Consider the following 26,862-nt stretch of genomic DNA (forward strand, 5'->3'; position numbering starts at 1 on the left):
ACGATGAAAATAAAAGGAAAAATAATTTACGGGTGATCTGAGGTCGGGAAGGGAAAAGGGGTGAGTTTTCAAAGGTAAAAAATGGTTAATCTCGATTTCGGGTAAAACTATAAGCCTAAGGAAAAAAAGGTAAATAGCAAAGTTGTTGGTAATAAAGAGATCTACAACTTTTGTAATCATACTTTTTTCACATACTCAAAATTTATGTGAAAACTTAAAAAAAAGTCTTTAGTTTTTCTCTAATTATTTTTGTTCATCAATTTGTGGAAAAATTTAGTCAATAACTAAAAATTTTACGTAATGAAAAAAAAATTCGAGTGCTAGTTTTTTTCGTCTTATTTTTTGCTTTTTCTGAGAAAGTTTACCATGATGATGGTAATATTTTTTTAAACATCGGGAATAGAGATTTCAATGAACCAAATGAACCTTTTCAAAAAAGCTGATATTTTGAAGGGAGATTTTTCGTTTGAAAAAGATGAAAATAAAAATTCAAAATCTCGTTTCTTCAATTTTTCGCATTAATTTTGAGGTTATGTGAAAAAAGTGTGGATACAAAAGTTGTAGATCTTCTTATTACCTACAACTTTGCTATTTCACCTTTTTCCGTAAGACTTATAGTTTTGCCAGAACTCGAGATAAACCGTTTTTTACCATTAAAAACTCACCCCCTTTCCCTAATAGACCTCATATCGTCCGTAAATTATTTTTCCTTTCATTTTTATTATATTTTCCTGCTTTTCCAATAGGTTTTCATTTTACTACTTTTTTTGGTTTCGATCCTGGTCTATGAGATTCCTATAGTCAATTTTCTTAAGTGCTGCTTCTATTCTCATCCAAAGTTAGCTGGAAAAGCGTTTCCACTTCTAGATTTTCCCCGCATATCTACAGGGCTTTTGTGAAAAAAAAAAACAAACTTGATTAAGAACATTTACAGGAACCTTATTGTGTTAACTTGAAATTTTGAATAAATTAGAATATTTTTTTGATTTAAGGTTCATAAAAAATGAAAAACCAAAACTTTACGTAACAAATTTATTGGTAGCAAGTTTTGTCGGTAGGTACACTTCACTTAAAAATATTCGACTCTTCATTAAACCCTCGATACCAGCTTTGTAATTATTTTTCAATAAAACTTTCAATTCAGCAGCTATCCCGGGATTGCCATCCATGTAAGGTGTATCCAAAAGCTGTTGAATCAATTTCAATTCCTTCGATGTTAAAGATTGAGTTTTTATATCGAATTCTTTTATTTCCGATGGATATATCCCCAACCATTTCGCGTTAGGTACAGCCAAGTGTTGAGATACGTGGGCGTTGTGCTGCTCAAATAAAAATATATCATTGAGCTGGTTCGGTTCTGTTTTTTGTTAACTCGATAATTTAAAAAAAAATTAAAACCGGATTAGCTTACTTACAACGGATCCAAATTTATAATTGAGCATTATTTGTACACCGTGAGGATCACCATCGACTAGAATAAAAATAGGAACGGCCATCACTGTCCAGAGTTTCCTTAAGAATAATTGGGTATTCAGATCTGGGAAACCCTTACCGGTTATCATTATAAAAGATTTGGGTAATTTTTTAAACAGACCCTCTTCTATCAATTTATAAAAAATCGCTTCTTTTTCAACAACGAGAATAAAAGATGCAGTTGTTTGTATTTCGGTTATTTCACTTATATCATGCGGTATGGAAGTTCCTAAAAATATAATTACAATTATAAAAGAAAGATAGAAGAAGGAAAACTAGATAGTAGAGGAAAATATAATATCGGAACCAAAAAAAAAGTCAAAAAGGGAATAAAATAACAACAAAATGAATCTATATATAATAGTTTCCAATATAATTGTGAAGGAAATGAGAAATTGGAATAATATAACAAATAAATGAATAATTGGAAAGGAAAATGAAATAAAATTATGCAAAATCCACTTTTAAAAGAACAATTTGATCAAATACAAGACATATCTGTTTAAATTTTTTTTTAGTTTATTTTTCTGTACTTAACAGTTTAATTAAATGAGATATTTCACTTGAAAGAAAATTCATTTTCATTACAGAGAAATATCTGACATCTCCACAGTTTTTCTTAATTTGTTGGTCATAAATATCTTTCAAGATCCAATTATTGACAAAAAATCCAAAATGTGGGTACAAATAGCACTACAGCGGTGATACAAAGTAAGCCAGAGGGTGGGAAACTTTAAAAATGGTGAGTTTGAAAACTTCTAAGGAAGAGGAAAGTTAATTTGACAAAATTCAAATACTTTAGTAGTGAAAGGAACCTTTCTAAAGAAAGAAAATTGTGTTGACAGGTCCAAATGCTCGAAATTGTAGACAAAGTAAGAAAGCTTAATTATAATTAGTGAAGGTAAACATAATGAGTATATTTGATAAATCTAATGTTTTAAAATTGAAAATAATAAACCCCCAAAGTTTTTAGTAAAAAAATGGATTTGCCAGGTCCAAGTGGTTGTAAATGTAAACAAAATCATCAAGAAATTTGATCAGACTTTGTAAAAATGAAGATAATGAGTGTGTCTGAAAAGAAAAAGATGTCGTGAGACTTGAAAATACTAAACCAACCCTCCAATTGTAAAAACAAGTCCCTTGACAGGTTTAAATGCCTGTAACTTTGGAAAATGTAATCAAGACACTAAATTAGACTTTGTGAAGGTGGAGAAAGTCTGTAGATATAGCAAATCGAATGCTTTAAGCAACAAGCATTGAATTAAAACCTACCAAACTTTCCAAAGAAAAAAATTGATTTATCAGATCAGTAATTTTAGAAAACGTAAAAGAAATCCAAAAAAGTGAGCAGATGACAGTTAAAATTACTTTAGAAATGAAAAGTGATTGAAACCTGATTTTCCTAATAAAAATACAAATGGTTCCACAGGTCCAAGTATCCGTAACTTCAAAGTGAAGGCATATATTTGAAAAATTTGCTAATAAAAAAAATTTAAAGTTATTTTAATACGTACCAGGTACTTTACAATTTAAAATCGCTCCGTTAGACATCAAAATTTCTAGTTCTCCATAAACCAAACCTTTTTGAGCGACTATATTCAACATCCACATGCCAGAATCTAAAATACAACTAACAACGTTTATAGCGTTATCCATAATCGACTGATTTTTTATTACTTCTTTCATTTGATAATAAAGTTCCCTGAAAGACAAAGAAAATATTAACAAATACATAAAATTAAGTTTCGTTTTACCTTTTAGTTAGTTTTGTATTGGTTTCCAAAAGGATCTGAATTTTATTCATCAAGTATAAAATCAACTTGAATCGACTGTTTTTTGCTGTTGATTTGATCACAGAAGTCGTACATTCATTCAAAGGTTTGAACTGTAATCTAAAAAGTGAGAAATATACTTCTTGGCCTGAATTTCTGGATATTCATATCACCTTCTATCTTTGAATATACAATTATCGAAATTCTGTCTTCTGTACTTTAAATATGAACTTTTCCCCTTGGAAAAATCATCGTAGATCCTAAGAAAAATATCCCGTATCTTTCTTATTATTTCTTTTTTTTCATATTCGGAATTATTCAGGATTTCACTGGTCAATGATAACTTTTCTTCTTGAAGGATCTTGTTTAATTGCATCCTCATTGTCTGTTGTGGTTCATTCAATTCCATAGATTCTAAATTTATTAGTTGACAATCATTTTCCGTAATTAAATTAGAATTGCAGAATGTTTCGAGATGATATATGCTGGAATGTTGTTTTCTTTAAAAAGACTAAAGATGCAGTTACCTGTTGATACTTCGGATTTGTTATCGTCTGTAATATATGAAGACGAAGTGGAAATTGAACTGCAACTTTCCGATTCGATAAATTGCGATTCCGGGTATATATAATTTTGGGTCATTCGCTTCAAAATACCTTCAATCTCAGATTCATTAGATTTTTCTGTTGACTTTACTTGTAGTTTCTTCATTTTTTTAAGTCTTGACAATAATAAATTAGTTTTTATCACAAAATAGTTCAGTAGATGTTTCATGTAAATTTTGGTTTTAAAACAAAGGGTAAAATGTTAACTTGCATTTCTTGTGACAAATTAAGGGTGTATAATATGAGGATGATGATATTTAATTGTTTAAAATCACTAAAAACTGTTTTAAACTTGTGTTTAAATAAATTATTTCATATGCTTAGAAATTTTCACTTGTTCATTAATAAAGATGTTAACAGAACAATTACAAAAATGAATAGAATAGTGTAAAAACGAATACCTTTCAAATATATTCATAAACAAGACGGTTTAGAAGAAACAAATTTATCTTCACTTAATTATTCTAAAAAGTTTTTAAAAATCACGGATACAATACAAGCCTAAAAATTTCTGAAAAGAACACCAAAATAAAACCAACTGAAGTAAATAAAACAGTTAGGACACTCAACAACGTGAAAAATTTAATCTAAAAATGAAAAATTTGTTCCTAAGTAGTTAATTCTAAAGAATAAAACATTTGTAAACATTCATGAAAGTAAGGTTATGTTATTGTTCTGAATAGTAGTTCAATAATAACTAGAAATGTGTTAAAAAAGAAGAATAAGTTTGTTTATTGAAGAATAGGTTTGTTCCAATGTGCTAGTCGGGTTATCAATATTAATGTCCCGAGTGCATGTCAAATTGTCGATAATTTAATTTTCTCGAGTGCGCGAATGCGCACAAGAGGAAATTATGAGACAATTTGACATGCACGAGAGGGCATTTTGGCAGACTATTTCTTGAGAAAAATTTAATTTAAAATAAACTTAATTCTGTGTTTAAAATTTGTTATTCTTTAAATTATACCGTAGTTGACGATCATCATATTGGCATTGAATTGGTATCTACGGTAACTTATTGACAACAGTTTTGTTCGTGAAAAAATATTTCAAAATGAGTTTACATCCTAGACGAAAATTTGGCACTAGTGCAAATTATCGATAATTTGCACTAGTGCAGTATTATCGCTGAAATTTGATCGTTGCTAGGTAAACATAAAATATTACAGCTTTTTGGTTGGCTTAAATTTTTCGAAGGAAATAGTCAACGCAATCTCCGGCTATGTACGGTTCTAGTACTTGCTATCAACCAAGTATCGAAAAGACCGTCTAGGAAACGGTTCACAAACGATACATAAGTCGTAGCCGAGCACCGGGTACAGGGTGTCCCCTGAGTGTAAATCCAAGTAATCACTCAAATGGAGTGCCTAAAGTCATATCTTCAATCACAATCCAAAGGTTTGAATAGATAATACAATAAAATATACAGATTCTTATTCAATTTAATATTAACAGAACTCTAATATGAATTTGCTTACCTATAAATCTTAGTTTTCCCCTTCTTGTACCTCTTTAAACATTTCCCCGAATTTAAATGTTTGATCCTATCGGACGGAATTCGCTGCGTTAGTTTTTCTATTATAGATATGTTTGAAGAAGAAGCCTCATTGGAAATCATTTCTTGTTTTTTCAACTGTTTTTCATATGCTTCATTGAGGATCCCGTAAATTTCTTCGTCATTCAATATCGGACATCGCCGAGACTCCGTTTTATTTATACTCGATCCGACAAGGGATTTAATGTCATTTGTACGATCAAAAACGGGACTAACTTCTTTGACAAAGTATTCTGACGGAAATATTTGTGAACTGTCCGGGTTTCGAAGCATAACTTTTTGTTGCGTCAAATGTTTTTCATATTCTTTGTTGAGAATCTCGTATATTTGTCTGTCGTTAAATATTTGACAAGACGGGGGCTCGTGTTTATTGCTGTTAGGTCCCACAAGGAAATCTATATCATTCGTAAATTCAAATAAGGGACTTACTTCCTCGAGGAAATCTTTTGAAGAAAATATATTAGGGTTAACTTGGTTTTGAGGTATTTCAGAAACTGCAAATGAAGCATTCAATAAATAAATTGCAAAAAATTGTATTTCTACTACTTTCTACAACAAGAAGTCATTTTATAATAGGTTAGAACTTCAATGAATGTTACGATTTAGTGCTAAATACACTGTGACCTTGAGGAACTATCTTGCTTTGGCACTAGTGGTCTACAATTTTTACTGTTAATCTCATTCCTCTTAGATAATTCAGAATCTGGGATGGTTCCAGCTGCCGGATATTTTCGTCTTCTATTTCATACGTTTCCTTGTGTAATCCTCTGGAGTTCTGTAGTTTCATACACTCTGAGAATGTGGAAAGAAATTTCTTCCTCTACGTATGTTTCAGGTGCCCATAGAGGCGTAATTTGAAAAGCTTTATCTTTCAAATCTACAGGTCACCCGAAAATACAAATTACCAATCATCATCGCCTTCAACTCCTTGGATATCGTTGTTTTCAATAAGGCTACGTCTGGTTTCATAGAGGCAGTTTTAATTACTGACCCCATCACCAAAGGCAAATATTGTTCAGAACGTTGCTTATTCTTGAACATGCAGAAATAAGATAACACTCACGGCCAGCTGTAGACTCGACTCGATGGTCCCTCTGATTTTTGACATTTTTCTGTCCGCTGGATAGTTTGATCATTCCTAACTTAAACAATCATTTCCCTGATGAGGTACAGTAAAATCACGAGGGCGACAAATTGATAAACAATTTTCAACTAGAGAATGAGGTACAGTTTCACAAAATTTTGTGTGAATTGGTTGAAATATGACATTAAACTAGCATTTAAATTTGAGATACTATACTGATGTGACCCAACAACAGATAAAACAGGTAAGTTTGATATGTTCTACTGCCCATTCTGCTATACAATTATGGTTATAGTGTTTAGATGTAAGCTGTACATGTAAAATGATCGTTTCCATACTCCATTTAAAATTAACCCACAACTAATAGCTTTTAAAAAATCACACACTATTTGCTTTTAAAGTTGCGTTAATGTGACCAGTAATAACATAAGTTATTCAAAAAATAAAGCAGCTCTCTCTATCAATAAAATATATTAATATTAATGAAAACAAAGGGTGAATTTAATTGGTTCTTAATGATTACCCTTCAAGAAAATATTTATTTAAAAACGATTTTTACTTTTATTATAATAAATTGGTAACACTTACTGTTCTTTGATGTTTTCGGAAAGCTCCATGAATCATTATCAATACCAGTATTTTCAGTATTATTATTATTATCAGATTTCATTCCATTATTAATGTTTTTACATCTTTCCAAAGCATTTGGAGATTTCAAAAAGTCTTGTAACACTGTAGTATCACTATCAGAAGAAGACATATCTACTTCTTTGGAATATCTTCTTTTTTGTAAATTACCATCCAATAAAATATCCTTTCCTTCAGAAGTTTTTCTACTATTATTCAAAAATTGTGGATCTGTAAAGTCAAAACTATCTTCTGTTGACTGTTCACTTGAATGTTTTGAATTAGAACTTTGTAAATCTTTCAAGATATTTCTAAAATTCTCAGTTTTATCACTGTCGCTAATTTTTTTCTTTATATTATGAACTAAATTTGAAAATCTTTCTCTTTTAGAATCAGATTTACTATATGAAGCAGTATAAGTATTGGAATCGATTCTATTAGTATTTTTTTTAGTCAAATTCAAATATTCACGTAAATTTGGTCTGGTAAGTTTGTCATCAGAATCACTTTCACAACTTGACGAATCAGTATCTTTATATTTATAATTATTTGTAATATCTTTCATAACTTGTCGGAATGAAATGTTTTTAAGTTCAGTATTACTTCCATGTTTGACAAAATCTGGAGATTGCATAGTACAGTCATCTGAATTGGTATTAGATTTTTCAATTAGTATACTAGTGGTACCCTCTGAATTTTCACATTGTAGGTTGAAATTTTCAGAATTAACGTATGTTTCTTTTGAAAGTTTGGGATTTATTTCTTGATGCTCTACATTACGTTCACTTTGTGAAATCTTCTTAATAAGAGCATCTAATTTAATTTGTTTTTCTTTCTGCGATATTTCATCTTCAGATGAACCTTCTGAATCATTTTCAGTATGGTTTTTATAATATTTTTGATTATTCGGCTTATTTTTTAATCCTTTTTTGATATTTTCTTCATACGATAAAGACTCTTTCTTGCTTAAATTGTTAAAAGTATATGGTATTTTTGTTATTTTGAAATAATTTGTTAAATCCATTTTTTAATTATTTCGGTTACGTAAATAATAAAAATCCACTAATACAAATCAATACTTATCAACTATTTTCACTTTAACAGCATTTAATTTATTTATACAATTTATCAATATAAAATAATAGATTACATATTATTAGGTTAGAGTTTTCTTCCATGAACTCTTCTTCTTTTTATACATTGTTTTATAAAGCCTGATTCTAGTGAAATTACTAGCTAATTCTCAATTTTGTTTTTGTATTTATATGCAATATATTGGTGCATTCCATTTAGCGTTCACGGCGCTAGAAATACCCTTCTGGGCGTTCCACATAATGACTACGATTATTATGATCGCAGCGAGAACGTCATGACTGACGTACACAACGACCCTTGTCAAGAATTAGCGGAATTTTCAAAATTCAAGCGACGCAGATTGCAACCTCTAGAATCAATCTTATCATTCGAACTAGTATGGGATATTATAAGTACTTTTGAAGCATTCTTGTAACACACCTCCAAATATTTTACTATCGCCACAGAGGATACTTAACACTCAAAACACCTCGTTAACCATTACACTTGGGTTACGGTTATAACAGTCTGAACTAAATAGAACCGGAAAGATCGTAGGCGTGAACGTGATTGTCGTAAGTGATTAGTGGAATGCACCCGTAGCCGTCTATCGTTCGAATTATACTCTCGAAAAACTATGTAATAAACATAATAATAAAAAAAATAAGTATAATTTTAAATATATACTAATTTTATTTAGACGAAATTATCTTATCTCTCAAGCTCACGTTTATTTAAAGTATTCTTAGATTCTATTCTAACTTATACTCGGAGGTAACAAATGCAAAAGATAGTGGTTAGACTGTTTTATTACATTCGCTTACAGTTGTTTTACTTTTTAACCAAAGGTCAATGTTTGTTATTGTTACGAGTAAAAAATATAATAAAATAGTATTTTACGTGTGTAAATAGTGGAATTATGATGAAAGTAGTTAATTAAAAACGCAAAAGAAATGTTTTCGCAGGTAAATAATAACATCGATTTTATAGGTTATCTTTTTAAACAGATGAAATCTGTACAACGTAAAATGTGTAGGAAGTTTTTAAATAATATTATTGCTTCTTAAAACATAATTACGCTCAAGAATTACATTAGTTTGAATTAATTTTGTGAAAATCTAGATTATAAATGTGTGTGTGACTGTAAATTAATATTTCTAGGGCTGCTTTAAACGTGAATGGTTGTTTAGTAGCAAAAATGTCAGAATAAAGGTCTTATATGAAATAGTAGTTGTTGTATATGTGTTGGATGTACATGAAGTGTAGTAAATAATAGTATTGTATATTGAATATATATAATAAATATGGTAAATAATAGCATTTAATTTTTCTGAGGAGAATACGATTTCCGTGGCGGTGCAATTTGATAATGAATTTAATTAGGTCAAAATAAGGCGAAGTGAAATTTTTTGTTTCTTATTTAATTTTTACATAATTTTACTACCCTAATATATCAATAATATGAATATTAAAAAGAACAGATTGCTGAAGCAAAATATTGCATAATATACGATGGGAACAGAAATAGTTCAACCTATTTTTAGAAAGTAGTGTTGTTTCGTATGGTTTTTGATATAAAAAAATATTTAACAATAACTTTAGATTATTACAAATGAATGTAGAAATATTTTGCTTCAAGCTTATCAAGCAGAAAGTGCGCTCTGAATGCTTTGAAGCACCTGTGAGGTTAGGTTAGGTTAGGTTTTTTTGACGTCAAGTATCGATATTTTGAAAACGAAGCGAGATATCGAAGCATATTCTTTATTTTCGATTTATTTTGCATCGATTTACAAAATCCTGGCGCCATGGAAATCCTAGTCCTTTTTTTATGAAAAATTATTAATAGAAAACTATTTTAGGTTTTCTGTTCGCGTCTAGCTGTGAGGTTAGTGAGAAAAATAAACATATATGAAAGAAAATTTTCATCAGAACCTTTAATTCTAGTCAAAGAAGTGAATAATAACTCAGTTGTTACATTGAATCGTCCCAAAGCTCTTAATTCCCTAACAGCCGCTTTAAATATCGAATTATACAAGGTTTTAAAAAAATTAGAACAACGAAGGTCGTTATTGATATTAAAAGGGGCTGGAGATCGAGCTTTTTGCTCCGGTGGAGATCTTCTTAAAATAAAAGAAGCGGCGGAAACTAAAAATATTCATTACCTAAACGAAATGACTTTATATTCCCATCTCAATCCTTATGTAATTCTTAAATACAAAATTCCCGTGATAGTTTTAATGAACGGTTTCACTTTCGGGGGCGGTGCGGGGTTGGCAATTTTCTGTAAATACAGAATAGCTACGGAAAAAACTAAATTCGCTATGCCGGAAGCTAAAATAGCTTTCCATCCGAACGTAGCGGGGACATTTTTTTTAAATCGCGCGCCCGGGCGTTTAGGCTACTACATGGCCCTAACGGGAAATAGTATCAATGGATCGGATGTATTGCGTGCTGGATTCGCGACACATTTTTGTTTAAGTAGCAAAATTGATAAGATAGAAAACGAACTGTTGAATTGTTCCGATGAAATCGACGTGAAAAATGTTTTGGAAAATAATTGTGAAAAAAGTTTTCCGGAGTTTTCTCTGGGCTCGACTATGGATAAAATTAATGAATGTTTTTCGGGGGACACTGTAGAGGACATTTTTTATAAATTAGAACAAGATGGTAGTACTTGGGCAAAGGAAACGTTGGAAATGATGAGGAAGTATTCACCTTCGTGTTTAAAAGTTATATTGAGGCAATTACAAATAGGTAAAAATATGAGTGTAGCGGATTGTTTGGTTATGGAATCTAATCTAACGGTTAATTTCCATAATTTTCCAGATGCAATTGAAGGTGAGTTTATATTTTATTCCAAAATTTACATCGGTACTATGTCCAATAGCAATCATCATTAATTGACGCCATACTGTTAAATTGTTTACAACTATGTCGCCATATTGAAAATAGTGTTTGTGAAGAAGCTGTCTACATAGTTATTATGTTAAAGGCCAGAAAATTTGGCACTTGACATTTGTAAATTGTCAAAATTAAGTGATGTCAATTTAAAAATGGCCGCCGCGGGGTAAATAAATGCGTTTGTCGTAAGTTTCTGTGTTATTTGTTAAATTTTAAAACTTATTAGTCCCATTTTTATTGCGAAATGGCATCTTAAAGAGTTGTGCTATCTGAAGAAGTGCGAAATTTCTTCCTGGAAATGGGGTTTTGTTAATTTTAAACGGCAAATATAGTCTGAAAAGTATATATATTGAAAACGAGTGAAAACTGAGCAGAATTCTGACCAAAGCTCTTTTATTTTAATGAAAAGAGGTTAACTCTACCAAAAGCTTTATGTTTATCTTTGTACTTGAAAAGTTTCGTAATTTAAGCACAAAATAAATGCAAGTGTTTTTAATTTTATAAATTGCTTGAAAGCTTACTTGTAGACTGACTAAAAAACTACAAAAATAATTTCGCTGAAACAGATTTAAACAGTATATCTTATCGCCATAAAACAAAAAAAAACTATACAAAACAACACTCACTATTGGGGAAACCAAGAAAAGCTAACACTGGTACATATGAGGAAATCGATAATTTACACCACGTCCGCCATTTTGGCGTATATCAGCTGTTTCCTTATATTGCCTAATCGAGTACACTACATTCTAAGACCTTGTAAAACAGCATCCACACTGTTTATTTACGATGTTTATTCCAATAAGTTTGAAATTATATCGAAAGGATCGTAGATGATTAGCTGGTCTATTATAAACAATTAATTTCAAGTTTTAACTAAAATAAATACAAAATAATGAATAATCAATGTTGATATTTTGATTTGTTACTTCGTAGAATAAGTTTTTCTATGGTCGTATGCCACAATTTTGAATATGGCGTCAGGTTCCATGAGGTCATTTACCTAGATGAATGTTTTTCATTATTGAGGACGTTTTAATTTAAATTAGTAATTTGGAGATTCAGTTTGTAGGTTAATAGTTCATAAAAGAATAGTGGGTGGCCAAGTGCCGTTAAACACCTGGACCTCCGATTGGCAGCCCCGGGTTGAGGAGAGTTGGAGGTTGAGGAAAGTTTAGGACCCACGGCCGTTAAGCTCTGAGCCGTTTGACTCTCCTTTTTATTGTCAGCATCACTGATGTTGCGCCGTTTGAGCCGATCAGAGTTTCGAAATCGGAAGAAACATGCTTTGAAGGTAGTGGGTTTCGTAGTCTCCGTTTGCTCACAGTCCTTTTGGAATTTCGCATGGTTTGCGATATCTAATTAAAATTCAAGTACAACATGATTGTTTCCGCCTTGGATTAAGCCTCCATCATCATGCCTACGTAGGCGCGCCCGAGGAAGGCGGCCACTGCGCCCTAACACCACCTTTAAGGTCCAAGTCCAAGTCTATTTCTAGTATTAGCAAATTTTTTTGATTTGGGGGATGTTACCCTCATTTAGGAGATTAAAATTTGAGTTATTCTTTAGAAAGTCGAAATGTTTTGGCAAAAACGATGAATCGGTGGATTTGCCCTAGCAAATTTGTGTATGTGGCCTACGCAGGCTCTTCTCAAAAAAAAATGTCCCATGTTAATTGAATTTTGTGCTCAAAAGTCTAATTTTTAGGAACTAGAGTTGTACTAGTAGATAGACAAGATACGCCCCAATGGAATCCATCACAATTATCTGACGTCACAGAAGAGCTGATTCAAGGTCATTTTAAGCCGGCCATTGGAGAAAAGCTGAGAAAATTTCTTAATGAAACCGATAATTCATTAGAAAGATGATAATTTTTTTTTAAATTTTTATTATACGAAAAAATAAATATAATATTCTGAAAAATTTATACGTATATTTACATTCTTTCCTTATGTAGCCTCATCCATTTTTTACCACAACAAATACATCACCATGAGTACGTTCCTCTTAACAACAATTATAACACACTAAATCGTTTCACTCAAAACGCAACTGTAAATTCATAAACTTCCATAATGACTTGTACTTAACCTCAATCTAAGCGAATAACGTATTTCACACTTATACCCAGTAGCCATTTTGTACGCTTACAGGATACAAGAAGTGCTTTTCCGATATAACTTTCTTCTATAATGCCCGCGGTCTTTTTATCTTAGTGGAACGGGAGTTATGGGGTTCGCAGAACTTGCGGGCGTTAAGTTGAATGTTTTAATAGACGCAAATAGCCCGAAGGTGTTAACTAACGTTAAAATACTGAAAAAAATACAAACAATAGTAATTTTGAGATGAAAATAACTTTTAGAATGAGATATCACAACCCCTTTCTTCCAATTTGATTATTTAAGTGTTGTTACTTTCACTTGTAGGGGTGAAAACAGCTACTGAATTCATTCCATTTGATGTTACGCACTGTATATTAGTATTTTATTTTATTAAGAATGACTATGATGTTATCAACTTCAAGATTTATAGGGGTTATGTTTACTTTTCAAAATATCTTGTAGGATATATGAATATGAGTAAAATAACAAACGTCTAACAATTAATATATATTTTGCGATAAATAAATAAATTGCTTTAAAATCAAAAACAGTTGACGTTGGTATTAATTATTTTTTCTTATGGAAAATTAAGCCACTAAAGGATCCAGGTACTTCGTTACGTCTTGAAAAATTTCATCAGTTGATCTCTCGGCATTGATCTATAAAAAAATTATAATTTCAAATTGCTTGGTTTCAAAATTTTTTACATTTCTTTAATTTCCATACAACGTTCAAAGTTTGGCAACGCGAGGAGAACTTGACGTATCCTAATTTTTAGCACAAATTATTAGTGACGTCATAATACAACCAACTAATCAGAAAATGTCAGGTATATACACGAGTACTCATTAATTAATTCACGAAATCTCAAAATTAAAAGTTATTATTTTTTATATTATTCAATTATTCATGCTTGATTCTTGGAAATATAAAATAATTAAGGATATCGATATATTTTTGTAATCAAAAAATATCTTAACACGGCGTCAATACATCAATTGTTTGCTGGTTTTTCAGTTAGCAAAAGACCATTCATTGACTTATCAATAAGTTATCGAGAAGTATCGATAGTTATCGATATGGAATTAGAACTGAAAATGAAATATATTTCAGTAAAATTTGCAGATTCAAAATATATTATTTTAAGGGAAAACAATGTTTAGGTTAGGTTAGGTTTAGACAAAGTTTAGACAAAGAAATAATTCATTTATTTTAGTGTATCAATTAATTATGGCATTTGAAACTCTTCTTCTGTTTCGACTTGCTACTAGTTTTTCATAATTTCTTCTACATTTTATTTTTTATGTTCGTGAAATAAATACGTGCAAATTATAAAGTTATAAACGATTTCTAAGCATGAAAGTGAGAATGAAAAAATCTAGTCTAGGTCAGACATCTCAATATTTAGAAAATAGACTAAAAGGTCATCGATATCCAAAATATCTAAAAAATTTTTGCAAGAAACTATCACGTTCATTATATTTATTTTATATATTAAAAACTGGTTATTCTTCTTAACATGAACAAAATAAAGACATAACCTCAAATAAAACTATCACAAACTACATTAAACTCACCCTCACTAACTTGAGGCTGTAATGATCCAAGATGGCATTGGTGTATGTGTTAAAAGTATTCAATCTCTTCTTAATTGTATCTATATTATCATCCACTCTTCCTGATGTTTCCGCTCTCCCCAATAACCTTTTAACTAAAGTATCTTCTGATGCTTCGAAGAATATGATTACGTTTACCGGAGCTATGTTGTCTTCAAACATTATGCCTTGCTCCTTTTCTCTCGGATAACCGTCGATTAAATATCCTTTGGAAGTTGGTAAGGCGTTTATTATGGCCGATTTGATCAAATCCAAAACTATTTCCATAGGTACGAGTTCGCCCTTTTCCATTATGGCGGTTAGTTCTTTTCCTCGTTCGCTGCCACTTTCAACCTGTTGAATTAAAAGAAATTGAAACTGGGTGTTTAAATATCGAGTCCCTAGTGTCTAAAAATCAGTAGTCGTTTTATTATTCATTCACTAATAACTTGAAAATTTCCGAAATTCAATAACTTAAAAACGTATTTCGATTAGAAATTCAATGGACAACAAGCGAATACATAGTAAAAAATCGATTTTATTAATCGATCGATGACATTTATATATTGAATTCTCATAGACAAACATAAAGTCCAAGTATTGAAAATAAAAGAAGAATATACATTTGACCGACCAGTAGTTGAAAGTGACTGACAGTTTAATGTAACCTAATTGTTGTAAATAATATATTTAAAAAAATTGCATTGAAACATAAGAATTTACTTATTGTAAACTGATTCTTCATTAAATAACTAATATCTAGAAAAACATATCAATACGTTGCAAGAATCTTTCAATATTTATAAAAACGATGTGCTAAAATACATTTACTATTAATTTACCCCAAATTAGCAGTAGAAATGTTTTACATTTATACAAAAAAACGATATTCTAGTCTAAACAATCTCAGTTCGATACGATTTATTGTTGAATTAAGTTTTAATCATGCGAAAACATGAATTTAAAATATCAGTGAATAACAACACGTAAAGTAAAATAACGTAAGTCAAAATGACAGTACAGAATGACACAAGCAAGGTTACCAATCTCTCAGAACGAAAAAATCGCATTTTTCGCAGACAGCTGCTACAAAAATAACCATAAAGTCGTGATTCTTCAAAACTTTACCTTATTAGTATAGCCTGGAATTCGATCTCAATGTGCTCCAACGGCTACCATCCCTTTAATATTGAGCCAGACGAGAATTGCAACAATCTCAAATCCAGTAGCAATAAATGATTCCGATACTGACTGGTTTGATGCAGCCACCAACTAATCATCAATGTACAGCACAACGATGATTTTACCACCCGCAGTATGTAGAATATACACACAAGGATCCTAGTGATTTGCTGGAATCCCAAACCAAGTCATCAAAATTCTTATTCCAGTGGCGAGAAGCCTGCTTTAGATCAAATAAAATTGTTTTGAAACGGCAAACACGACTTGTTTCATCTGCTTACTCCTCAGGTTGTTTAATCGATCTTTCCTCTTCGGCATTCAAGACATCAAACTGCTGCAAAATCATCCCCTCAACAGCTGCTAATAACACCAAAGATCGAATCACCTCCAGTCGAGCGACTGGACTCAATATGTCTGCATTGTCAATGCCAACCTTTTATAACCAGTTTTGAACTCTTGAAACGATAGACCCACTTATTATTGATTACTTTCTTTCCCAGACAACATTCGATACATTCCCGTGCATTGTTTTTGTACATGGATTTGATTTCTGTATCCATTGCCTACTATCTTCAGACTGGATAACTTCATTAGGAGTCTTCGGCTCATCTTCTGTTAGAAAAACTTCAGCAAAATGAAGAGTCCCGTGGTATTTTTGCTAAGTCGGGGCTTTCCTTCTCCAAAGCGATGATCTCGGTGACTTGAGCGAACCTTCGAAGTCAGGGTCAGGCGCGTCATCATCCTCGACACCATTAATCTTTTCACTTTCAAGAGTTCCGTTTTCCTTCAGAAGCCAGACTAATTTTTCATCACAATCCACAATTTTCCCATTGAATATGACATCTCTCTTTTTAGGAACATAAATTCGATAGCGTTTAAAACAACGCAGTTAATCGAACTGGCAACCATAACCTGATCTAAACAAACTCAGATATACACTATTTATGGTTCTACTGTTCTACTGTTCTACTTGAAAATACAAGCAAATCGGAACGCGGAAAGTAAAGAACGTCAAGTCAATATGACAGCACTAAAATGTCACTTGCAGGACCACCAACTACTCGGAAGCTAGGTTTGTTCAACATTAATACCAACAGTAACAAGGATTGATCAAAAAATTATTTGTAACCTTTCGGTTTGGTTTCTTTGACATTTATTATCTACCAGGTAAAATTTCTATTCCAAGCATGATATAATTCAACTACTTTCATAATTTTTGCCAATGTTTACACATTTTAACGGCTTCTATATTTTCATTTTTGTTTATAGTTTTCTTGAAATATCATTTTCAATAACTCTAGATTGTTTTTGTTGAACTATTATCTGTTGAATGATTTAAAACTATTTATTAAACGTATCTTACTTCGGCTCTGAGGAGATCTCCGCTAGATAAATGAGTAAAACCATATTTTTCAACTATTTTGTCACACTGAGTTCCTTTCCCTGAACCAGGTCCACCTAAAACCCATATTATCGGTACTTTGAGTGATGGAATGGGAGCCTACAAAAATATTTATTTATTTGAATGAATGAATAAACTTTGATTCGCCCTAGCAGCTAAAATACAAATAAAATGAGTGAAACAATGGACTCGGGCGACATCCCCTTTTTCATAGAGGTAATTAGGGTTAACTGACGCTTTTAAAGTTTATCTGCCTGATCCACCATTATCAGTTAACCATAAAACATAAACCCATATACATCTCAGTTAACAACAAACAAGAATTCTACCTCAAAATGGATACAACAACTGATAAAGCTGCTCAAGCGGTCCCTCTATTGCGACAAGACCAGAGTCAGTCAGTCAGTGCGTTGAACATGAGTTAGTTTGCTGTTTCCAGGGCTTACCGTCGTTACTAAGAGACGAGGAAGTTTTATCGAAGACGCTGTTCCAGAAGAAAAAGGTGAAAATCCGAGAGAAATAAACGTATGACCTTGCCTGCAGTTGGAACGGTCTTTGTCTTCTTTGGAACCGTTCCTCCATTTACAGTCCATTGTTTTGGTGGTTGTTTTGGTTAGGGTGTGAAATGATGGACCTACGTTCCATCCATGGTTAGCGTTCTGTATCAAATCCACTTGACGTTGTCGATCAGCATGGCAAAACTTTATCTTGAGCTAGTCTAAATAACTGTCCTGTTTCTCTTATCCCAGTCCATTCTCTAATATTCTTCCTTCCAATTCCTCTACGACCTTCAACTTTTTTCCTGCATTTAATATTATCAACCAACTCACGAACCGCATTTGCTCTATTAAGGACTGCATCGTTTGTTTGCATAGAGTCTATAAAACCACATTTCAAAAGCCTCTAAGCGATTGATGGTAGTTATTTTTGAAGTCCGTGCTTCGACACCATATAACAGAACTGACCATATGTAACATTTGATCATCCGTTTGATCCAGTTGTCCAATAATGTAGCAACCAAGATATTTGAAACAACAACACACATCCGGTATTGCTAACTCATGTACCCTATTCGCCGGATCTAACTCCCTCGGATTATTTTCTGTTCCCAGATTTGAAAAAACGGTTCTGTGGTCAAAGATTTTCCAGTAACGAAGAGGCGATGTCGGTGGTTAATGGCTATTTCGAGGAGCTTGACGATTCTTATTATAAAAAAGAGTATCAAAACTTATTTGAAATCTCTACAATGCCTGCTAGTTCCCACATTTCCAATCGACGATCTTCACTTTAGATGGCTGCCAAACAAATACTAAACAACGTGGCGCCATCTCTAGGATAAACCAGTTACCATCCATTCATTATAAAGTTTAAACTAATGTTGTTGTTTTCAGTGGGTTTGGGTTCTTTGTTGAGAAATGATGAATTCCAAAGTTGACGAAATGTTTAGTTTATTGAACAGAGTTTCAAAAACAAAAATATAAAACAAAATAGTGTGAGGTAAGGATAGGGTCAAGATTGGGATAGATCGAATCATCAATTTGATCAATTCACAACACTTTGAGATGCTAAAATAAAAAAAATGGAAGCTACAAGTTTTTTGATAAAGACCTTTTATCGTGAGCGTGCTATTCGAGTCGATTTTTTTAGTATCAATTTGGTATAATATATGAGAACCATATACCTCAACTTTTCACTTTATTTTTGTCGATATTTCTCTATAAAATCGAAATGTTTCAAATCAATTTGAATCCATTTTAAATTTAAATAAAACGTATTGCGTAACTAAGAGATTTACAATTCACTTAATAGCTTTTTAGCAAAACAAATAATTTAAATACTCACCATTTGACGATTGCGTTAATCTAACCAGTAATTAAATATTTTTTTTTGTAACTATTTTATTATAAGATTCACGTTACCGCTGGCTACCGAAATAAAACTACATTAAAATATTTCCAATAGACAAATGACATTGAAACAGTAGACCTTGCGTTAAGTGCCAATTTTTTTTTATACAGGTCGTTACTTTTCAAGGAAACAATTGATTAACTGTGTAAAATCTAATTAAATAACAACAATTACGAATTTAGCTTTAATTTATAGCGATAAAACAATTCAAATTATTCTTATCTTTATTAAAATAAACTCACATAGAGAAATGTCTCAAATTTTTTATTCAGAATCAGAAACGAACTGTTACGACATGTATCGGGTATATACTGTTTAAAGTTAGTTGGAGAAAGCCTCTTTTCATTTCTAATATGTTCGTCAAATGTTTATACAAGGTGAGCCCTCAAATTATTGCTGAATGCGGGAAAAAATGATATCGATTTGATATAAATTGGCAAATGATTGTGCATTTTTTTTAAATTGTAAAGTATTGAGCCCTTAACTAATTCTAAACGTGGAGTAGGTAGGTAAAAGTCGTGGTCGACGTGCTTACGGATTAGGTAAACGGAATCAAATATAGAGAAATGGGGAGAAAGAATTTTTAATTTTAAAAGCTCTCTTTTCTACCTTGAAGATTCGTTCAATAGTACGTGATGTTTAAAAACAAAGATTTTAAACTTTATAATTTCATGGATCCCGATTCTGGTGCATACACCCAAGACTTTGGGGGACGATTGGGAAGTGATGGATTTGATAATATGCCAAAATATGACGGCCGTGATTATCACGTGGGTGATTACATCGCGGAATTTCGGCTTAGACTTCTTTGTGATAATGTAATAATTAAAATGAATTAATGTAAACGATCACCACTTAAAAAAAATGTCTCCACCACCTTAACATAACTTATTTTACCTTTAAAAGTATCTGAAATGCAGCACAAATTTTTGGACCAGCTTTGGGATGGAGCAGCACTAAATATTTATCATGACTACTAATGCATTCGAAAAAATATTATACCGGGTGCATAATTTCTAAGTTTAGCTTACAACAGTAGAATGCTTGGTAGTAGTAATAAAAGTCAGCTTTCTAGGTGTTCTATGTCAGCTGTAACATGTCATTGATTCAGTGTGTGAAAGGGGAAACCAGAAATACACTTTTTGCAGTTTCAATAGTATGACCAGATCGCATCTACTATTCTGATGATTGCTTGACAAAGACTGAAGGTTATTTCCAAAAAGTAAAGCGTAAGATCCAATATCCAAATGTGTAATCGTGCCTGCTCTTCATAATGCAGATTCAACAGGAACCGACTACATCTTTGGATTGGAAAGATAATGCTTGAAAAAATAATGGAGATAGCGACGTTTCCTTAGGAAGTTTCGTGGAAGATTATCCCAACGAAACATTCACGTCTGTGGTTTGAGTTTCGGCGAGAAACATTTTACTGTTCAAAAAAAGTTGGATGATTTGGGATCGTCAAAGCAACAGCTAGAACTTCTAAAGCAGTACCAGAAATTTGATTGAAAAATTATCGCAAATTTAGTGGGAGAGTTTAAGAATTTTTGTTTACTACGCAAGAAGTTGGAATTTGGAGGTCATTCCTGAGTGTAGTGAGGGACTCACCGCGAGAATACAAGTAGGTATGAAATGGAGCTCTGGAAAAGAGCAGCGGGCAAATTCCAGAAGGACACAATACCTGGACTGGTACTAAAGTGGACATTAAAGAGGAAAAAGAGAAGAGGAGCACCACGAAGAAGTTGGAGAGAGGGCAAATATGTGGAAATGATGAAAAGAGAACTAACAGAAGACCTGTGGTAAGATAAAGATAGAATGTGCATTGGTTTTAATTACCAGTTTTGCAGGGTCTAGACGCGACGCCGGTTGCGAAATCCGCGGCCATTTTGTTCTGGTGTTTATTGAGAGCGTTATGAGTGTTTGGTAGCTACATCGACAAGATGAACTTATCGTAGTAGAGTCGAAAATTATTATTTTCGAACACCCTCTGTTTTTATTATTATTATTAAAAAAGTGATACTATATTCAACTTACCGCTTTAGAGCAGTTACATTTTAAACATTTATCAGGACATGACATTATCAATTTGACAATTTTTCCTAACCAAACTTTTGATAAATAATCATGATACGATTTACACTGTCATTCAATTATGTCAATTTTTGTTTACTACATAAACATACAATAAGAAAGTCTTAATATTCGAAGTATTCTGTGGTGTTCTATGATACAGCTAGTGCGTTTTAGGTGACAATTTTGACACATCTCCACCACCTGGAAATGACAGAGAAATCGTGAAAAATATGGGGCATCTCTTGTATGAACCATGTTATTAATTTCGTCATCGATAAAACGTTGATAAGATTGGAGATCCAGTGCAATCTTTCCAATTTATTGAATTGCATCAAAATTAAGAAGTGATAAAACGGGCCCATTTAATGTATTGGCAAGAACGCATTTCTTTGAATACCCGGATCAACGACGTCCCTATACTGTTTTTCGAAGTACCTAGTGTATTTAATGATTTCCCATAATAATTAACTTCATCTTGTGTTTTAGATTGCTACATGGTCCTAACGGGGAATAGTCTTTTATTACAATAGCCAAATTGATAAAAAAGAAAACGAATTGTTAAATTTTTCTGATGAAATCGACGTAAAAATCGTTTAAGAAAATAATTGTGAAAAAACTTTTCTAGAATTTTCTCTGGGTTCCATTCTACAGCAGATTGTTTGGTTAAGGAGTCTAATCTAACCGTTAATTTCCATAATCTTTCCATGAAAATGGAGTTGGATTTACATAGCATTTAATTTATATTTTATTCCAAAATTTACATCGGTACTATGTCCAATAGGAATCATCATTAATTGACGCCATACTGTTAAATTGTTTACAACTATGTCGCCATATTGAAAATAGTGTTTATGAAGAAGCTGTCTACATAGTTATTATATTAAAGGCCAGAAATTTTGACACTTGACACTTGTAAAATATAAATGTATAACCAGGCAATCTAACGAATTGTCAAAATTAACTGATGTCAATTTAAAAATGGCCACCGTGGGATAAATAAATGCCTTTGTACTAAGTTTCTGTAAGTTTTGTGAAGTTATTTTTTAGACTTTATTATTCCCAGTTTAATTCCGAAATGGTTTTTTGAAAAATTTCTACTTATATTTCCTCCTGGAAACGGATATATTTTAGTTTTTTTTTTGATAATTGTGCTTAGTGTAGGTGAGCGGTAAATATGATCTGAAAAGCTGTTTTCATCTAATGAAGAAAAGTTAACTCCACCTGAAGCTTTATGTTTGTCTTTGTACTAAAAAACTCCCATAATTTAATAAATACAAGTGTTCTGAATTTGATAAATTTCTTGAGAGTTTACTTGCAGACTGACTAAAAAAAATGCAAAAATATTTAGCTTCAGCTCTATTAGTTTCACCGAAACAGATCTAAAAAGTTTCCTTAACACCACACCAACAATAAACAATACAAAACAACCCTCATTACCGAAGAAAACCAAGAAAACTTAACAAAGGTATATACGAGGAAATCGATTGTTTTCCCCACGGTCGCCATTTTGTCGTAAACTTCTCGGGAAATATGAAACGTATTCGGGTAGATCACCGATCAGCCGATTGCGGATCGTAACCTACAAAAAGATTGAGGTTACAATTTCCGAACGTCGCGTTCAATTTTCAGTTCATGATCAGGTTAACCCGAGGATTACATTGATGATTGCCAAAAGAATAAGGAAAATACTACAAATGAAATAGGCAGGTATATAACACCTTAACCAGTTGATACATGAACAACATACAGGGTGTGGCGCGAAATATTATAAGAAAAGTATCATCAATTCGTTAAATTATTTACTATTTCTTTGCATATATATTTGCTTACCTTTAATCTCAGTAATATTGTACAAATAAAGAAATATAATACACTGATATAGTCTTTAGATACAATCATCAAAACCTGAAAATCAATACTTAGAGAAATCAGAATAAGATCTAAATATATCTTTGTAGTCCGTGCCAAATTTGTAGGTGTCTGTATACGTGAATATCTTGATGGTTTAGACAGTTTGCTTAAAATACAAGGTAATTCATAGCTAGTGTGAATTATTTTAAGCAAGAAAATGAAGTTACCCTGCAATAGATTCCGGAACACACGGAAGGGAACTAAGTAGCTGAAGTACTATTGTTAGGAAAGAAATATTAAAGTTATTTCGTTACTTAAGTAAAATTTAGACAAAGAAAAACAACAAGAAACAAGAATTTTCTTAAACAATATAGTGCGTACAAAGAATGGTAATCAAAATGTTACATATTAAGTAATTGGACCCAATTTTTATAGAATTCATCACTTGAAGTTCATAATATATTTCTATGGAGTTCATAGTCATCAGCCATTTATTGACAGTCATTTTGATAAATTAACAACAGTAACAACACTATAATATAATCAAAATGACACAAAAACACGACTACAACACAACAATAATGAGTCATCAAGAGAAACTGCATAATATCTACCATTTTGTTCTTATATTAACCAACTTGATGTATATTACATCACTCAATAAGTCGTGTGACTGACACACAGATGGCGCTGTCATTGTCAAATCCATATGACGTTTACGAAGTACCAACTTTCAAAAGACTATGTGTCAAATTTCATGACATTTGGATAAGTCAGAAAAAAGTGACAGCCGTTTAAGCGGAGCTAATTTTGTTATTTTAGTGCGTTAATTTATCAAATATACTATAAGCTCAGTAATTGCTTCAAAAGTGTTATCCGGATTATGTTCCATCGAAAAGAACCATTTGTTTGCTAAATTTGAATGTGGTCGTACAGACAACGATGATGGTGAACGTTCTGGTAGTCAAATTGAGGTGGTTATTCCAAAAAACATCAAAAAGGTCCATAAATTATTTATATCTAATCGTAAATTGAAAGTTAATGATTTAGAGCGGTGTTTGGCCATGTTTACACGTAATAAATCAGATTTTTCGCGTCGACATGTGACAATTGATGAAACATGGATTCATCACTTCTTTCTGGTATCAAAACGATCATCATCTGAGTGGATTGCAGCCGGCGAATCACGTCCGAAGCGACCAAACGCACAATAGTCACTTGGGAAGTTTATGGCTTCAGTATTTTGGGATGCACATGGAATATTGTTTATCGACCATCTCCAAAAGGGACAGACAATCAATAGCGAATACTACATAGATTGTTGGATCGTTTGATTATAAAAATCAAGATAAAACGCCCTCATATGTCGAAGAAAAAACCACTGTTTCACCAAGACCTCCCACCGATTCACAAGTCGATAGCAAATTAAACGAATTACACTTCGAATTGCTTCTTCATCCACCGTATAGTCCAGATCTGGCCCCCAGTGACTACAGGCTCAAAAATATGCTCGCCGCTTAGAAATTCAGTTCAAATGAAGAAGCAATTGCTCAAACTGCAGCTTATTTTGATGCAAAAGATAAATCCTTCTACAAGCACGGCATCTAAAAGTTAGAACAGTATTGAAATGATTGTATTGCATTAACTTGATGAAAAAAAATCGATTTTTAACAAAATATGTGTTTTTCTAAGTTTGTCACACGACTTATTGAGTGATGATTAGTTATGCTAGCAGATCCATCTAGGGTTCTGGACTTGAAGTACAAAATTATTGTTTTAAAGTGTGTGGGCTTTTTTATCGATAGAAACTATTGCAGCTCTTGCGATTCGCCTCTAAAACAGTACTCTATATTAAACTATATTAATAAATAAGAGTAATTTTACAAGAAACATAATTATTATTGATGTAATATACGAATAAATTATTTAACAACGGCAATTCGACAAAAAGCATTTTGGAGTAGATACTATAGATATAGTTTATGCACTTCAAAATGGTATGCGAGGTTTTTCCGGCAGTTTTTGAGCGCGAATACCCAGATATTTTTTTGAAAATTAGATAAAAATAAATAAAATAAAGAAGATGAAGATGCACGGCACTATGAAGAAATTTCAGCCCTCATCATACACTTCAAATAGGTATGCCAGACCCTTGCGGCAAAAAAGTGGTTTGCGTCATTTTTGCCAATAAAATTTACTGTCGGATACAATAAAAAAAACGCATACCGAGCTTAATTGATTCCTATACTTATGCTCTATTTATTTAAATAAAAATTTTTTGATTGATTTCTCTGTCGGGACTTTCAGTGTTCAGGCTCCCGCCTATAAGTAGGTCAATGCCAAAGCGTGAACATTGATTTGGGTCACTACTGCATGATAATAACTACGAATTTTGACAATAAATTGCGAAAATACGAATTCGTATTAAAAGTATTTGAATGCGAGCAATATCAAAATTAATTGTTAACTCACCTCGTTTGTACCAGACATTTTGAAACACGCTTTCTAACATTCAACAAAGAGCTTTGAGAATCGATATCACGAGACTATAGCCTGTATTTGAAAGGACTTGTAGCAGAAATATTTTTATGAAAGAAACAGTTTAATCATGCGCGTAATTTTTGAAGAAATTACGATAATAGAAACTGAAACATTTTTGTTGTAATTTAATAAACGTATTTTATTGATTGATTTTTAAGAGGCAGAGAATTTAATTGCGTCAATCTTTGCTGGTTTATCCCTATAGACATAAGCCTTAAGATAGCCCCACAAAAAATAGTCCAATGGCGTTAAATCACACGATCTAGTGCGTCAATCCTTGCTGGTTTATCCCTGTGGACATTAGCCTTAACATGGCCCCTCAAAAAATAGTCCAAAGGCGTTAAATCACACGATCTAATGCGTCAATCGTTGCTGGTTTATCCCTATAGACATTAGCCTTAAGATGGCCCCACAAAAAATAGTCCAATGGTGTTAAATCACACGATCTAGTGCGTCAATACTTGCTGGTTTATCCCTGTAGACATTAGCCTTAACATGGCCCCTCAAAAAATAGTCCAAAGGCGTTAAATCACACAATCTAGTATGTCAATCGTTGCTGATTTATTCTTGTAGACATTAGCCCTAACATGTCTCCATAAGAAATAGTCCAAAGGCGTTAAATCACACGATCTAATGCGTCAATCATTGCTGGTTTGTTTCTGTAGACATTAGCCTTAACATGTCCCCACAAGAAATAGTCCAATGGCGTTAAATCATACGATCTAGTGCGTCAATTGTTGCTGGTTTATTTCTATAGACATTAGGCTTAACATGGCCCCACAAAAAATAGTCCAATGGCGTTAAATTACACGATCTAGTGCGTCAATCCTTGCTGGTTTATCCCTATAGACATAAGCCTTAAGATAGCCCCACAAAAAATAGTCCAATGGCGTTAAATCACACGATCTAGTGCGTCAATCCTTGCTGGTTTATCCCTGTGGACATTAGCCTTAACATGGCCCCTCAAAAAATAGTCCAAAGGCGTTAAATCACACGATCTAATGCGTCAATCGTTGCTGGTTTATCCCTATAGACATTAGCCTTAAGATGGCCCCACAAAAAATAGTCCAATGGTGTTAAATCACACGATCTAGTGCGTCAATACTTGCTGGTTTAT

The 26,862-nt window shown here is 32.3% G+C and overlaps 3 protein-coding genes and 1 long non-coding RNA gene across 8 annotated transcripts; 2 read left to right on the top strand and 2 right to left on the bottom strand.

The window, feature by feature from the left end:
* Nucleotides 1-1,018: 1,018 nt before the first annotated feature.
* LOC130899430 (calcium-dependent protein kinase 6) lies at nucleotides 1,019-8,607 on the bottom strand. Of its 2 annotated transcripts, none has more exons than XM_057809361.1 (8): nucleotides 7,078-8,607; nucleotides 5,329-5,899; nucleotides 3,773-3,966; nucleotides 3,419-3,659; nucleotides 3,228-3,365; nucleotides 2,988-3,175; nucleotides 1,412-1,702; nucleotides 1,019-1,319 (listed from the first exon to the last, which is right to left on the bottom strand). In XM_057809361.1, exons 1-8 carry the CDS (start codon nucleotides 8,138-8,140, stop codon nucleotides 1,282-1,284), a joined length of 2,724 nt encoding a protein of 907 aa, XP_057665344.1. In that variant the 5' UTR covers nucleotides 8,141-8,607; the 3' UTR covers nucleotides 1,019-1,281. The 2 variants fall into 2 exon arrangements, with proteins under 2 accessions (XP_057665344.1, XP_057665342.1); XM_057809359.1 differs by having other exon boundaries at nucleotides 1,416-1,702; nucleotides 7,078-8,524.
* A 91-nt stretch (nucleotides 8,608-8,698) lies between these two features.
* LOC130899431 (3-hydroxyisobutyryl-CoA hydrolase, mitochondrial-like) lies at nucleotides 8,699-13,014 on the top strand. Its single transcript, XM_057809362.1, has 3 exons — nucleotides 8,699-9,155; nucleotides 10,050-11,028; nucleotides 12,799-13,014. Exons 1-3 carry the CDS (start codon nucleotides 9,144-9,146, stop codon nucleotides 12,957-12,959), a joined length of 1,152 nt encoding a protein of 383 aa, XP_057665345.1. The 5' UTR covers nucleotides 8,699-9,143; the 3' UTR covers nucleotides 12,960-13,014.
* A 671-nt stretch (nucleotides 13,015-13,685) lies between these two features.
* On the bottom strand, nucleotides 13,686-25,757 carry LOC130899432 (adenylate kinase isoenzyme 1). 4 transcript variants are annotated; one of them, XM_057809366.1, is made up of 4 exons: nucleotides 25,677-25,757; nucleotides 17,334-17,428; nucleotides 14,771-15,142; nucleotides 13,686-13,852 (listed from the first exon to the last, which is right to left on the bottom strand). In XM_057809366.1, the coding sequence occupies exons 1-4, from the start codon at nucleotides 25,714-25,716 to the stop codon at nucleotides 13,781-13,783; spliced, it is 579 nt and encodes a 192-aa protein (XP_057665349.1). In that variant the 5' UTR covers nucleotides 25,717-25,757; the 3' UTR covers nucleotides 13,686-13,780. The 4 variants fall into 4 exon arrangements, with proteins under 4 accessions (XP_057665349.1, XP_057665347.1, XP_057665346.1 ...); XM_057809364.1 differs by having other exon boundaries at nucleotides 17,334-17,471; nucleotides 25,677-25,749; XM_057809363.1 differs by lacking the exon at nucleotides 25,677-25,757 and adding an exon at nucleotides 23,184-23,279 and having other exon boundaries at nucleotides 17,334-17,471.
* Nucleotides 21,446-22,649, top strand: LOC130899433 (uncharacterized). The gene is made up of 2 exons (XR_009060027.1): nucleotides 21,446-21,784; nucleotides 21,840-22,649. It is a non-coding gene; the product is annotated as an uncharacterized LOC130899433 (long non-coding RNA).
* Nucleotides 25,758-26,862: the final 1,105 nt, after the last annotated feature.

This window comes from Diorhabda carinulata, chromosome 11, assembly GCF_026250575.1.
Source record: "Diorhabda carinulata isolate Delta chromosome 11, icDioCari1.1, whole genome shotgun sequence".
Lineage (NCBI taxonomy): Eukaryota > Metazoa > Arthropoda > Insecta > Coleoptera > Chrysomelidae > Diorhabda > Diorhabda carinulata.